This window comes from Ursus americanus, chromosome 21 (assembly GCF_024610735.1).
Source record: "Ursus americanus isolate L20-20 chromosome 21, mUrsAme1.1.p, whole genome shotgun sequence".
Taxonomy (NCBI): domain Eukaryota; kingdom Metazoa; phylum Chordata; class Mammalia; order Carnivora; family Ursidae; genus Ursus; species Ursus americanus.
This window is the reverse complement of record NC_142147.1, coordinates 50,836,234-50,849,135: the sequence shown is the minus strand read 5'-3', so window position 1 is coordinate 50,849,135 and position 12,902 is coordinate 50,836,234. Positions and strand designations below refer to the sequence as shown.

The 12,902-nt window shown below is 59.8% G+C and overlaps 2 protein-coding genes across 3 annotated transcripts; both read right to left on the bottom strand.

Annotated features, from left to right (window-relative positions):
* Nucleotides 1–164: 164 nt before the first annotated feature.
* On the bottom strand, nucleotides 165–2,249 carry ADM5 (adrenomedullin 5 (putative)). Its single transcript, XM_045772254.2, has 2 exons — nucleotides 848–2,249; nucleotides 165–636 (listed from the first exon to the last, which is right to left on the bottom strand). Exons 1-2 carry the CDS (start codon nucleotides 949–951, stop codon nucleotides 381–383), a joined length of 360 nt encoding a protein of 119 aa, XP_045628210.2. The 5' UTR covers nucleotides 952–2,249; the 3' UTR covers nucleotides 165–380.
* Nucleotides 2,250–2,365: 116 nt separating this feature from the next.
* Nucleotides 2,366–12,050, bottom strand: PRMT1 (protein arginine methyltransferase 1). 2 transcript variants are annotated; one of them, XM_045772250.2, is made up of 11 exons: nucleotides 11,911–12,008; nucleotides 9,699–9,752; nucleotides 9,057–9,158; nucleotides 8,127–8,282; nucleotides 7,923–7,986; nucleotides 6,167–6,309; nucleotides 5,255–5,342; nucleotides 5,041–5,156; nucleotides 4,034–4,184; nucleotides 3,619–3,740; nucleotides 2,366–2,668 (listed from the first exon to the last, which is right to left on the bottom strand). In XM_045772250.2, exons 1-11 carry the CDS (start codon nucleotides 11,944–11,946, stop codon nucleotides 2,585–2,587), a joined length of 1,116 nt encoding a protein of 371 aa, XP_045628206.1. In that variant the 5' UTR covers nucleotides 11,947–12,008; the 3' UTR covers nucleotides 2,366–2,584. The 2 variants fall into 2 exon arrangements, with proteins under 2 accessions (XP_045628206.1, XP_045628207.1); XM_045772251.2 differs by lacking the exon at nucleotides 9,699–9,752 and having other exon boundaries at nucleotides 11,911–12,050.
* Nucleotides 12,051–12,902: the final 852 nt, after the last annotated feature.

Sequence of the window (12,902 nt, the reverse complement as noted above, 5' to 3'; positions counted from 1 at the left end):
CTGCACGGACTGAGTGGTGCTAAGGAGAAGCTACAGCGGATTGGATTCAAGTTAGACAGTCAGAGGGACTTCCGTGTGGGAAAAGGTGCATGGATAAAGGGGAAGAGTGTGTTAGAGACTGGGCTCAGATGGGGAGGCCGAAATGGGCACAGACAAGCAGAGGCTGAAACAGGAAACTCGTTTTATTAGGCTCTGGACGTTAGTATTCTTTGTACACGCTAGGTCCAGTGTGCCCCCGGGTCCGGCCCAGTCACAGCGCGGGGAGACAGTTTTTGAGTGAGCCCAGGAGATGGAGTTAGGGGAAAAGAAACTTGGGGTCGTGGCCCCAATACACAGATGGGTAAGCTGAGTCCAGGGGAGGGCCAGGGACGCTCCCGATATCACCCAGAAAGCTGGGCACTGCGCTGGCCTTTTTTCTTCAGGCCAGGGTCCTGGAGACCGAGCAGGCCTCGGGCCTCGCGCCGACGGCGGCGCCCGTAGCTGTGAGGGTCCTGGGGCTCGCGGCCGGCCTTCCCTGAGAGCTCCTTGGTGGAGGCGGAGCGGAGCCAGTATATCATCTCTGGCAGGCGGTGGGTCTGGCATGTGCCCAGGGAACAGAGGCGCCTGCGGTGCTGGGCGACCTGGTGCTGGGGCTGCCTGGGGAGGGAGCATGGGAGAAGGCCGGGTTCAAACAGAATCCTCTCGAGAAAGGGGTCTTAGTGGGGTCGGAGCACCCAGAACTCCGCGACCGCAGAGGCGCGCTTACAGATCACCATTCCACCGACGCGGAAAGCAGGGGCCTGAAGAGGGCGCACGCTCCTCGCGGTCTCCTTCCCGCCCTGTCCCTGCTGCCGCCCGCCTTTCTCACCTGCCCAAGGAGTCCGGGTCCCCCAGAACCGAGGAGGCGAGAAGCAACAGGAGGATGTGGGAAGTCATCGTGGGGTGGGGCCGGGAGCGGTCCTTAAAACCCATGAGCGAAGCGGCCCCTCCGGGGTGCGGCTCCGCCCCCTTCCCGAGTCAGATAGGCCCCCGGAGGCCCGCTTGGGCGCCAGGAATCAGGGCCAGTCCCCACTGCTCAGGCGGGGAAAACTGAGGCCAAGAGTCGAGGAGGCCACACCACGCCAGAAGGTAAGCTTAGAACCCGGACTCCCACGTCCTACTCCTTGGCCTCCGAGCCCTCACGGGTGCGGTCACACGGCAGAGCTATGACCCTGGGAGGCCTCGGGAGAGGGACCCCTTTAAGGCGGAGGGAAGAGGGGCGGGGCAGCTGACACCTGCTAGTGGTTGACACAGCTTAGGGCTTCCAGGAAAGGGGTGGGGGCAGGGAGGCGCTGGGCTCCTGCGACCTCAACCTCAACCCATCGGGGACCATGAGGTCTCAAGGACCAGGCTCCTTCTCGGGTTAGGAAATGCGGGGCGCGCGGGGCCACCTCGGGTTGTGGACAAAGGGAGTCTGGGCCCCAGCACAGCTGGGACACCATCCTGGAAGAGGAATAGTGTGACACGCCGCCAGGCCCAGGGCTCCAGCCGTACCGAAGCAGGTGTAGCCAGGGCCGTGGAAAGTCATGGCGGCACAGGCGATCCGGGTCCTGTGGACAGCGTCCTGGGGGACCAGGGACTCGGTGCACAAGGCAATGGGAAAGGGTCAAGTGTAGGCGCCGTGCCTGCAGCAGAGGGTGAACACAGCCCCTGGGGAGTTGTCAGTGGGGCCTCTGAGGCATCTCTGTAAAGCAGGGAGGCAGGGAGGCCCTGCTGCCCTAGGGTAGGACACCCCGCTCGTCCCTCCCTCCATCCCTCACCTCCAAGTCCCAAGCTAGGAGGGGGAAAGACACACAAGGAATTCTATTCCCTTAACATACCCCCCCGACTCAGTTTCCCCAGCTGCAGAGGGCAGGGCAGTAGTCACTGCCAGTCAGCCCTCGCCTGGCCTTGGAGGGTCCTGGACAGGAAAAAACAGCCAGACGGCGGAACAATGTGTGTGCTGGGGGAGGGGGGGAAGATGGCTTTCTGGGAAACTTAAGGGCCCAGCTATGCTGGGAACCCACACCCCAACCCTCCCCCCAGCCTGGCAGGGCAACCGGGGGCAAGAGCCCTGCCCAACGGGGACAAGAGGGAACAGGGTCTCAGGGCGCATGAGTGAGGGGGATTGGAGGGGGACACATGGACCCAGAGAGAGCAACAGGGGAGCAGACCCTGGCAGGGGGCCATGGAAAGCAGAGACCACAAGAGACCAGAGCCAGGGAGTGAGACCTAGAGACACAGAGATGGGGACAGAGACCTATAGCTACCAGCAGGCGCCAGCCCATGACCCCCACAGCTGCTCAGGACATCATTATCACAGCACCTGCAGACGGAACCCCACTTTGCCCCCCAGGAAGCCGAGCCATCCCAGCTGAGGATTTATTGGCGTAAATGCAACCATATAAAAACATAAGTTATGAAAAACACAGTCACGATGTGCCCCGCCCCAGCCCAGACCCCTAAAACCCCCTTCTGAGGGAGGGAAGGAGAGGAAGGGGGAGCCCCCAAACTGCCTAAGAATGCCGCAGCCCCTGGGCCCCTTGCAGGGCCGGCCCGGCCAGGGTGGGAGAAGCCGGGCGCCGCCTCAGCGCATCCGGTAGTCAGTGGAGCAGGACAGCTCGCACAGCTGGCCCTTGAAGTCCAGATCAATGGTGAAGTCCAGGTCGCGCTGTGGGGAGAGGGCAGATGTGAGGGGGACTGGACACGGGACAGGCAGAGGTCTGGAACCGTCCGAGTCAGGAGGCCACGGCAGGAGGCGCCCCCAGCCACCTCCCACGCTCCCCGGAGACCCCCCATCCAGGATGGGAGACTCCACGGTGCTGGTCCCACCCCCAGCATCTGCTCTCAACCCCGACTCCCAGCCGCGGCTCCCGCAACACCCGAAAGGGCACCTGGAACCCAGCCAAGCCCACCCCTCCAGGGCAGAGCTCAGCTGCTCTGTCTCTTGCATAAGGATTGTTCCCCATCAGAACCATTCTCATCAGTAAAGCAGTTACTCCTTCCCTCTTTTCTAAGCAGCAAATCTCTCTTCCAGCACACTTCCTCCTCCACGGCAACACTCACTGGTCCCAACCCGTGTCTGCACGTCCTCAGCTCCCAGGCTTCCTGGAAGCCAGGCCTCGCTCCATGCTCCCCACCCCCCAGCACTCCCTGGAAAGGCTCGGGCCAAAGTCGCCTATAACCTTGAGGACTTCTGCTCTCAGTCCCCCCCACCTCAGCCCAGGCTCCCAGCTTCCTCTGCTGCTCTGGGCCTCTCTCTCTGTCTCTTTAGTCTGGGGTTTCCCAAGCTCTGTACTACTGACATTTGGGGCCAGAGTCAAGGCTTCTTCACTGTCCTGCGCAAGATGCCACTAGCATCTTTCTCCAGTTCTGAGAGCCCAAAATGTCGCCTCCAGACAGGGACAAGCATCCTGAAAGGATCACCGAGTCCCGTGCCCACACTTCTAGCCCAGGCCCCCGCCCTGGACTCCAGGCTCCAGACCCTCTGTCCTCCCATCCACTTGGGGTCGCCCCAGGGGTCAGACTCAACCCAGCGGAGGGCTGCTGGGGCCCCAGAACAGGCAGCGGTGTCCCTCCTGAGCCAGCCAACCACCCCCGCAAGCCCCCCCAGCGCCTCACATTATTCTTGGCATTGGGCCGCATGCCGATGGTGCCAAAAATCTCCTCGCCTGTCTTCACCGTCAGGTAGTCCTCCATGTAGAACACGGTCTGCTTCCAGTGCGTGTAGGGGGACTCGGGGCCTGGGGGTGCAGTCGGGTCAGCCGGGACACAGCCAGCCCCGGGGCCTCCTGCCCAGCCCCCACCCTGGGCCTCGGCCTGGCCCCTCCAGGACCTGAATCCCTTCACTCTCATCAAGCCCGGGAGAGGGACTGTTGTTTACTGTTTCGCGGGTGGGGAAACTGAGGCATGACACGCCCAGGTAAGCCGGCAGAGCCGGTGTCACAACAGGAGTCCTCCGTGGCCCCCCGGCCCACCCCCCCCCGGCCGGTTCCTGTTCCGTGCCCCCCTCCCCCAGGCCCGGCGCCAGGCTCACTGGTGGAGAAGCCCGTCCTCTTGTGGCAGCGCGTGAACTCGATGTTGAAATAGGCCACGAGCGCGTGCACGTAGTCATTCCGCTTCACTTGCAGGCAGAAGGGGGAGGTGAAGGTCAGGTCTTCCACCTTGACGGTGTAGATGTCCACCTCCTGCGGGACAGGCCCCGTGAGCCCCACTCCCCAACGCCCAGCCCAGCGGGCGCAGGAAAGCCCGGGGGTCCGAGCCTGGGTCCCGCGCCCTTCTCGCGACGTCCAAAGCCCACCGGGCGGTTCTCCTTCTAGAGCTACTACCTCTGCTTCGGGGAATCGCCCGCTGCCCCTTCTCCACGGCAGGGGCCTCTTCACCGGGCTCCCTACTGCTGCCCCCCCACCCTCACCCCAGCCCCTTACTTGACCTATCAGCCAGTGTGACGATTTTAAAACACTGTCCGCCAGATCATGTCAAACTCCTGCTCAAAATCCCTCCGACAGCTCCCTGGCACCCGCCCTCGCAGCTCCTGTCTTCACTCGCTCCAGACTTCCTCCTCCTCCTCCTCCACCAGGGCTGGGCCGCCTCTCGCAGCCCAATTCTAGGGTTCACCCCGGGGTCCGGCTCCCCACGCGGACACCGAGGGGCTCAAGAACCGATCGCAGTCATGGTCATTCTTTATCAGCGGCCCAGGTGCGTATCAGCTCGCTTGGGGCCCTGGGCTTCCCGCATCTGGAGCGCGGGCCAAGGGGCTCAGCTGCCTGGCTCAGGGGTGCCCCCCTGGAATGAGTCCCCCCAGAGCAGTGCCAGCCAGTTCGGTCTCGCTTGCCACGGCGCCTGGAACCACTCGCGGGGCTTGGCTCATGAAGCTTTTTAAAGGACGAGGTGGCTTCTCGGGCCTCTAGCGCCACCTCTGGCCGACAGGTGAGACTCCCAGGCCTCAAGCAAACACTGGGTGACCTGCCATCTTTGCTCAGCGTCAGCTGGCCCTTCCTTGGTTCCAACCCTGGGGACACCTGGCCACACACCCCCCTTCACCTTTATGAGGCAGGCGTTGGTGACCAGCTGCTTGGGGTCCACCACATCCACCAGGGGCTCCTTGATGGCCACATCTTTGATGCAAGACATGTCAAAGCCGTACACGTTCTCCCACCCTGGGGAGGCAGGCAGGGAGGAGGGGTGAGCCCATCAGCGGCATGCAGGCCAAGCCTGCCCTGCCCCCCTGAGCTCCTGGGGGCCCCCCTGAGCTCACAGTGAATCTTGTAGTCTTTGTACTGCCGGTCTTCGATGGCTGTCACATACAGCGTGGCTCGGTCCGGGAAGATGAGGCCATCGGGGGCCTGCCGAGGGGGAGGGGGAGGGTGTAAAGGATGAAAGGCCTTGGAACACTACCCACAAACCTTGACAACTTCGGTCTCTACCCACACACGCTATCTCCACCCTGGTCTGAGCCACCTGGACTCCTACGATGGCCTCCTCGCTGGTTCCTGGCTTCCGCCCTCGAGCCTGCATCTATTCCCCATGCGGCTGCCAGGAAGCATCCAGGAGCACCTGTCTCAGACCTGTCCTTCACGGGTTCTGAAGCATCTGCAGAACCCTCCCTGGCTCCTCTGAGAGGAAAACTAAAGTATCAGGGGGTGCTCAGGCCCCTCCACCCCTTTCCCTTCTACTGTTCTTCCAGACCCTCAGCCCACTCCCTGCTGTTCCTCAGCACACAGTAAGAACACTCCTGCCCCAGGACCTTTGCACCAGTTCCTCTGCCCAGATGCTCTTGGCCCCAGATCTCATGCAGCTCCTACCCCTTGTTCAGGTCTCGGTCACCTCCCCCTGGGAGGCCGGCTCAGATCTGAGCGCCTGGAACCATGGCCCTCTGGCCTCTCCCCATCCTTCTGCCCTGCCATGGTCTTCTTCCCAGCACCGCCCACCTCCTGACACTGTCTCCTTGTCACTGTCTAGCTCCTGGTGCCTGTTACCTCCCATTCTGGCTTTGGGCCCTCCAACATCTAGGCAGCCAATCCCCTGCATGAAGTCCCCTTTGGGGAAATATCTAGCATGGCTTCTGGTTTTCTGCCCAGACCCCAGCTGATAGGTGCTCAACACGTGGCCGAAGGAGCCCCGCCTGCTCACGCCGCGTGAGCTGCTCCCACCCCGCCGGGGGCCTCACCAGCCATTTGTCTCGGGCGTAGAGCACAGTGTTGAGCATTGACTCGTAGAAAAGGCAGTAGCCCATCCACTCGCTGATGATGATGTCCACCTTCTCCACCGGAAGCTCCACCTCCTCCACCTTCCCCTTGATGATGGTCACCACTGCGGGGCAGAGACAGGCACATGCGACCAGCCCTGCGGAGACCTGTCTGCTTGCCTCCCCCGGGGACCCCACCAGAGCCGCCCCCGCCTCCTCAAGGAAAGGCTGGGAGCTGCATTTGGGCATCTTCAAAGAACTCTGCTAGCTGAAGCCACACTTCGAACTCAGGGGTTTTTGGTTTGGTTTGGTTTTGTACTTTTTCTTTTTTTTTTAAGTAATCTCTATGCCCGGCATGGGGCGCGAACTCACAACCCCGAGATCAAGAGTCACACACTCTACAGATCACGCCAGCCAGGCGCCCCTGTCAACTCAGTTTTAAAATTTATTCATCACTCTGGATATTTTTAAGGCAGAAGCAGAAAATGGTGTATGGATTACGTATTAGATGGACTTTGTCGTTAATAGCATGATCATGTTTTCTGAAAGGCTCTATTACACACACACACACACAGCAGTATTTACAGGACAAAGGACGTCATGGTTCAAATTTGCTTCAAATGGAGATATTTAAAGCTCAGTGGTAGGTACCGGGGGGGGGGTGATTATACTAATCTCTCTTTATATATATATTTACATATATATAAACTCTTAAAAAAAAATCACTTCAGGGGCGCCTGGATGGCTCAGTCAGTGAAGCATCCGACTCTTGGTTTCGACTCAGGTCGTGATCTCAGGGTCGTGGGATCGAGCCCTGTGCTGGGCTCCACGCTTGGTGTGGATGGAGTCTGCCTGAGATTCTCCCTCTCTCTCCCCGTCCCCGCACTCTATGAATGAATGAATGAATGAATGAATGAACAAATAAATAAATAAATCTTAGGGGGAAAAAAAAGTCACTGTGGAAGAGCCACCATTTTCCCACGTTCTCTGCCCCGGAACCCGGCAGGTGGGAACTCAAAAGCCATGTGGCAACACCCACACAACTGGCCTTTCTGACCCAAGCAACCCTCCTTTAGTAAACTGACCTCCCAGATACAACAGTGCATACGTGAAGTGACATTGTGGGTGAGGGACGAACATCTCAGGGGCTGCTGGGAGGCCCACCCCTAGGAGCCTGATTAAGAAAGCAGGCGATGGCGGTCACCGAAAAGAGCAAGATCACTGAAAGAGCAAGAGCCTCTCGTGTGTGGAAATGTGTGGAACTACACGACGAGCAGGTGGAAGGAGGACAAAAGGCTGCGGGAAATGCTATTTATGTACCAGACACGCACGCGAGCGTGAAAACACTGACACGTGTACGTGCTCGCGGCTGCAGACTTCTCTGGAAGGGAATGTGGGCTGAACGTAGAAGGGTGGCTGAGAGACTTCTCACCACGGACCCTCAGGTGTCAACCCCATGCCTCTGCAAACTAAAAACTGCTTCTTGCGCCTGTGCTGGACGAGCGAGGCGCTAAGCTCGCGGCTTTGCCGCTCAGTTTCTAAACCGGCACAGCACGCTTGCCACTACCCATTGTTCGGAGAAGGTTCTGAGAAGGTGGGATTCTCAGCTCGGAGCCTGGGGCGGGAGGAACGGCTGAACGTGTGCTCAGTGACGGCCCCCACCCCACTGCCAGGGGCCCCGGGGAAGCGGGAAATCACCCATTCCATCCCCACAAACCCATTCTCTTCCTGGGCTCACCATGGTCTAACTTGTTGGCTTTGACGATCTTCACCGCATAATCAGAGATACTGGAACACTCGATCTGGGGGCCCAGGAAGAAGGGAGGGTAAGACCCCCCCACTCCCACCCTCCGCTCCCAGTCCCCTCCATCCAATCCCTGAGCCCTAAGGGGCCCCTCTCCATCCCCAGGCCCTGGCCCACCCACCTACCCAGGACACTCACCCCAATGACCTTGCGGGCCCCAGCCTTGGCAGCAAACATACACAGGATCCCCGTGCCGGAGCCCACGTCCAGCACCACCTTATCCTTGAAGAGGTGCCGGTTGTGAAACATGGAGTTTCGGTATGTGAGGGTGCGCACCTCATCTTTCAGCATCTCCTGGATGGGGAGGTGGGGGCACAAGGTACAAACATGCCGTGAGGGAGCCCATGTGCCCCGCTGGAAAATGGGGTGCCCTGGCCTCTGACACACTGGCAGTTTGAAGAGCTATAGCTCAGTCCTCCCACTTCCTTAGTCCCCTTGGAACAAGTCATTTCCGTCCCACATGCCTCAGTTTCCCTATTTGTAAAATCAGACCGATGGACTAAACTCCCTCCCGCCTTGGCCTGATTCTACCATCGCCTCCCAAGCCCCAGTGATCCTTGGCTTTACCCAGAACTTAGTGCCCCTGAACTTAAAGGTAAATTTTGTTATGTATATTTTACAATTTAGAAAAGAAGAGGTCTCAGCAAAAGGAAAAAAAGAAGAGAAAGAAAAAGAAAAAAATCCTCAGAATCCCATCCCGACGGCTTTCTGGGACCTCGGTGCGAAAGGGTCCAGAAGCCAGGGCACAGCGGCGGGAGCCGCTGGGGGGGGGCAGTCCCACCGCCAGCCACTAGAGGGCGGCAGAGACCGGCAGGCCTTGACCTCCGGCTGAAGTCTCAGGCAGGCTGGGCTGCGCTCCCACCCCAGCCTCCCAAGAGCGCCAGGCTAAGCTCCGTCTCCAAGGCAACGGCTGGGAGAGGCGACCCCGGGGTGTGTGCCTCACACCCAGAGGGGCGGCCAGGCTCGCTGCCAGGGGAGGCAGTGCGCATGCGTGGGAAATTAAGTCCCAGCCCTCCCCAACATTAACCCCCTCAAGATTCAGCTGCTTTAGGAGCTGTTCATACTCACCTCATGAATGCCAAAGTGAGCATAGGAATCAAAGTAGTAATCTTTGGACGTCATGTCCTCAGCATTGGGCTTCTCGCTGCTTTCCGCCTGGCCACAGGAGACCTGGAAGGGGGTAGATGGGAGCATGGGTCAAATCTGAGGGCTCTCCAAGGCCTCTTAAAACTCCAGGTCCCTACTTCTCCCTGGAGAACAGACCCCCCAAAATCATACAATGGCAACCCTACAGCCCCGTCTCCCCCCAAACCCCAAAACCTTACAACCCCTTTCCTCTTCCAGGACCCCCCCCAGAGCACCATCCAGGGGAGTACCCCGATACCTCAGCCACGCCTACCATCTCTCCAGTCTCTCTGCCCCCGTCTCTAGCTCAGCCCACAGCTGGGGGTGGGGGTGGGGGGGGAAGGCAGAATTGGGGCAGACACGGGAAGGGCAAAGGGGGGGCTGGAAATGGAGTTAAGGAAGTAGCCACAGTATTTGGGGAGGCCAGATGGGAGCCACAAACCTGCAGGGGGTTTGTACTAACGGTTTGGGGGCACAGGGTAAACTGGTTTGAAGCAAGAGGAATCATGTTTAGACTGCTAGAAAGGGCCTGATATGTGGCAAGATATATTTATGTGGGGAAGGGTCTCACAAAAGGATATTTACTTCTTCAAGAGGCGGCTGGAGGCTCATCCCATTAGCCAAGGTGGCTACAAAATTCTAGGAGAGAGTAACAGGGAGACAGGATTAGCTACTGGGAGTGGCTAGGGGAGGGCCAGGCCAGGGGACCCCAGCTCACAGGGGAGGGGGTGTTTCCTACAATTTTCCTTTTCCTTGGAGGGGAGTGGTGGCAGAGGGAGCAAGTAAAGAGGCAGGGCTGTTTTTAAAAGGGGTGGGAGAAGTGGGGGGAGAAGAGAAGGGGTTCTGTCCCAGCTATGGCTGGAGAGATGGTGGCCCGCCCCCACGCTGTCCCTCTCCAGCCAGGCACCTGACCATACACACCTCCCCCATCCAGGCCAGAGGAACTGGCATCCGCCAGGCACACGGGCACTGCCAGCTGTCGCTCCCCCTCATTCTCTAATCCCCCCAGATTAGGTGACACTTCCTGACACACACCCCCATCCTGGGGTGTCATGAGTAGCCGGGGGAGGGGGCACTGGCAGGATGTATCCACTGGGCATCTGCCACCTCTACAAACAAGTCTCTTGTCTCAGAGAATTCCAGAAAGGAGGTGTGGCACACAGACACCCCCACCAGAGTTGGCACCGTGACCCCTAGCTCCTGCCTTGGACTCAGGAAGCCCCAAACAAAGCCAGCTGGAGCCAATCTCCTAGCTTAGTACCTTCTTCCCAGGAAGGTAGAGTCCCAGGGAGGAGGCCAGACTCTGGACCCTCAAACCCATCATTACCCAGGCCCAAAACCCACCTGGAGTGTGGGGCCAAGTCCTGAGGCAACCTCTAAGAAAGAAATTTCCTCCACCTATACAGACCCTGGCCCAGGAGAGCCCAGGTGGATGGGAGTCACTGGAGTGACCCCTGGGAGCTGCCTGCCCCCCAATGATACAAGGTGAGAGGCAGGAGTACACAGGCCCCATCATATTATATCTCTTCCAGATGTGACCACCCTTCAGGCCCCAAGAAGCACGAAGTCACAGACCGGACCCACGAACCCCAAGCCCCGCCCCCATCCTCCCAAGCCAGTGAGGACACCTATAAAGGGTGACTGGTAAGGGGATTTCCCACTGGGACCCATTTCTCAATACCACTAATACCACGACCAAGCAAGTCCCAAGCGGTCTTGAAACAGCACCTGAGCCAACCCCACAAGGCTGCACAAGAACCAAACCTCTAAGGAAACCATTTCAAGCCTCCATGCTCAGGACCCTCAAATAGGGCTTCAGGAAGGGAGAAGTCATCTCCCACCTTCGCATATGCGCCGGGGAGAGAAAGGTCCCCAATAGGAGGTAATGCTCGTAGCTTATATTCCCCACATCCTCTTCCCAGCAGAGCCTCTCCCCTCGCCCGGGAGGGCTCCAAAGGGGAGGTGGGCTTTGGGACACGCCCCATGAAAAAGATGTCCCTCCCACACACCCAGAAATGGCCACAAGGGGGTGCACGACGCCTTATCGGGAAGGATCTCCTTCAACTAGAGGCCCCCCCACCACCCAGAGGGAGGTCACAGGGGCATGCCCCATCCCCCCAGCTCCCAAAGCCACGGGCAGGGGAGAATCCAGGGACAGGAAAACGGGGGTCCGGAGGGAACCAATTCTTCCTCTTCCTCCAACCCCAACCTGGGGTTGCACGAAACCTGGACCGAAGCCTAAGCAGATGCCCCGGTATCCGGAACAGGGTTTTGGAGGGTCGAGATACACTGCCCCTCCCGAGAGACTCTTTACTTCTCGGAGCGAACGAAGTAAGCCCAACCCAAGGGTTACGTCGCGATCCCGGGGGAGAGAGCAGGGGGCCTCCAAGGGAGGGTCGGAGCTTCCTCTCCGCCCCCCCCCCGGGCGCCCCTCCTCCGGCCGGGGGCGGGGCCTTTGTCCCGCACGTGGAGCCCGCCGGGCCACCGGGCACGGCACACCCCCTCCCCACCCACCTTGCCGCGGCCACGTGGGGGCCAGGCCGGAAGCGCCCCCAGCCCTCCTCCACGTGGGAGGGGGCACGACACCGTCGGCTCGAACCGGTGCCGCAGGCCCCCGAAAGCTAGGAAACCCGCACCTCAGACTGTATCCCGGGATCCGGAGCGTGCGGCGTCCCCTCCGTACGGCTGAGAGCCTTCAGCCCCAATCCGCCCATTCGGAGCCCCTTCCCCACGACGGAGGCATAAAACATCGACCCCCAAGCCGCCCCCCACCCCCGACGGCGCTCGAGGCGCTCACCTCCATGATGCAGTTCGCGGCCTCGGCTGCCGCCATCTTCACCCGCACCTACTCCTCCTCCTGCCGCCGAGACCCCCCCCTTTCTCCGCACTCCCCCGGGACCGCCTTATACCGGAGGGTCCACGGCCCGCCCACAATGACCCCGCCAGGAGATCTCATTGGCAATGGAGGCGGCCCGTCTGAGAATGTCGTTTACCAATTGGGCAAAGAAGACGCCCATCAAAGATGAGGGGCCCGCCCAGTCTGGTGTGCAGAGCCCCGCCCCCCTAAGTCGACGGGGATGGGAAAGACTGCCCGTCTATCGCAGGAGCCGCGACTGATGATTGGGCAAAGTCTACCAGAAGTTCCCGCCCCTGTCCCCCCAGCACCGCCTCAAAGCTTCCCGGCGGGCCCCGCGCTAAGCGGACATCTTGAAAGAGAGCTGTCCATCACCAAAACAACCCGCCTCTTAATAGCTGCTATTGGTTTATCCTGAATGTGACGTCATGAAGTCTTTAGACAGCCGTCTTCTAGCGGCTGGTCTCAAGGAGAACGCGGCGATTGGCCCACGAGGAGGGAGGAAGGACGGCCTTTAGGCTCCAGCGATTGGCTCAAAGAACAGTCACTCCTCAGCCATTCGGTGGATTCTCCCAGCCCGGGGGAGTTCAGAAGGAACAAGGGGCTTGCGCCCATTTACCTGAGGGACAGACTTGAGAAGTGAGAGGACCAAAGAAAAGAGGGCTTGTATGGGGTCCGACACAAGTCAGTAAGAGGACTCAGGCCTCAGGACATATAACCACCTAGTCCTCTACCTAACTGTTCCTAGTTTTTTAAATCCAACAACCCTACTCAAGCCACTTGGCGGTTGCCAAGGCCCACCCCCTGCTAGGAACGCTCACCTCCCTTTGCCTGCCAACTCCTCTGTATCAGTTGGGGCCGACCTCAGATGCCACCTCCTCCAGGAAGCTTCTCTCCTCTTGCAGAAAAAGCCACTACAGATTTTCCTGAGTTAT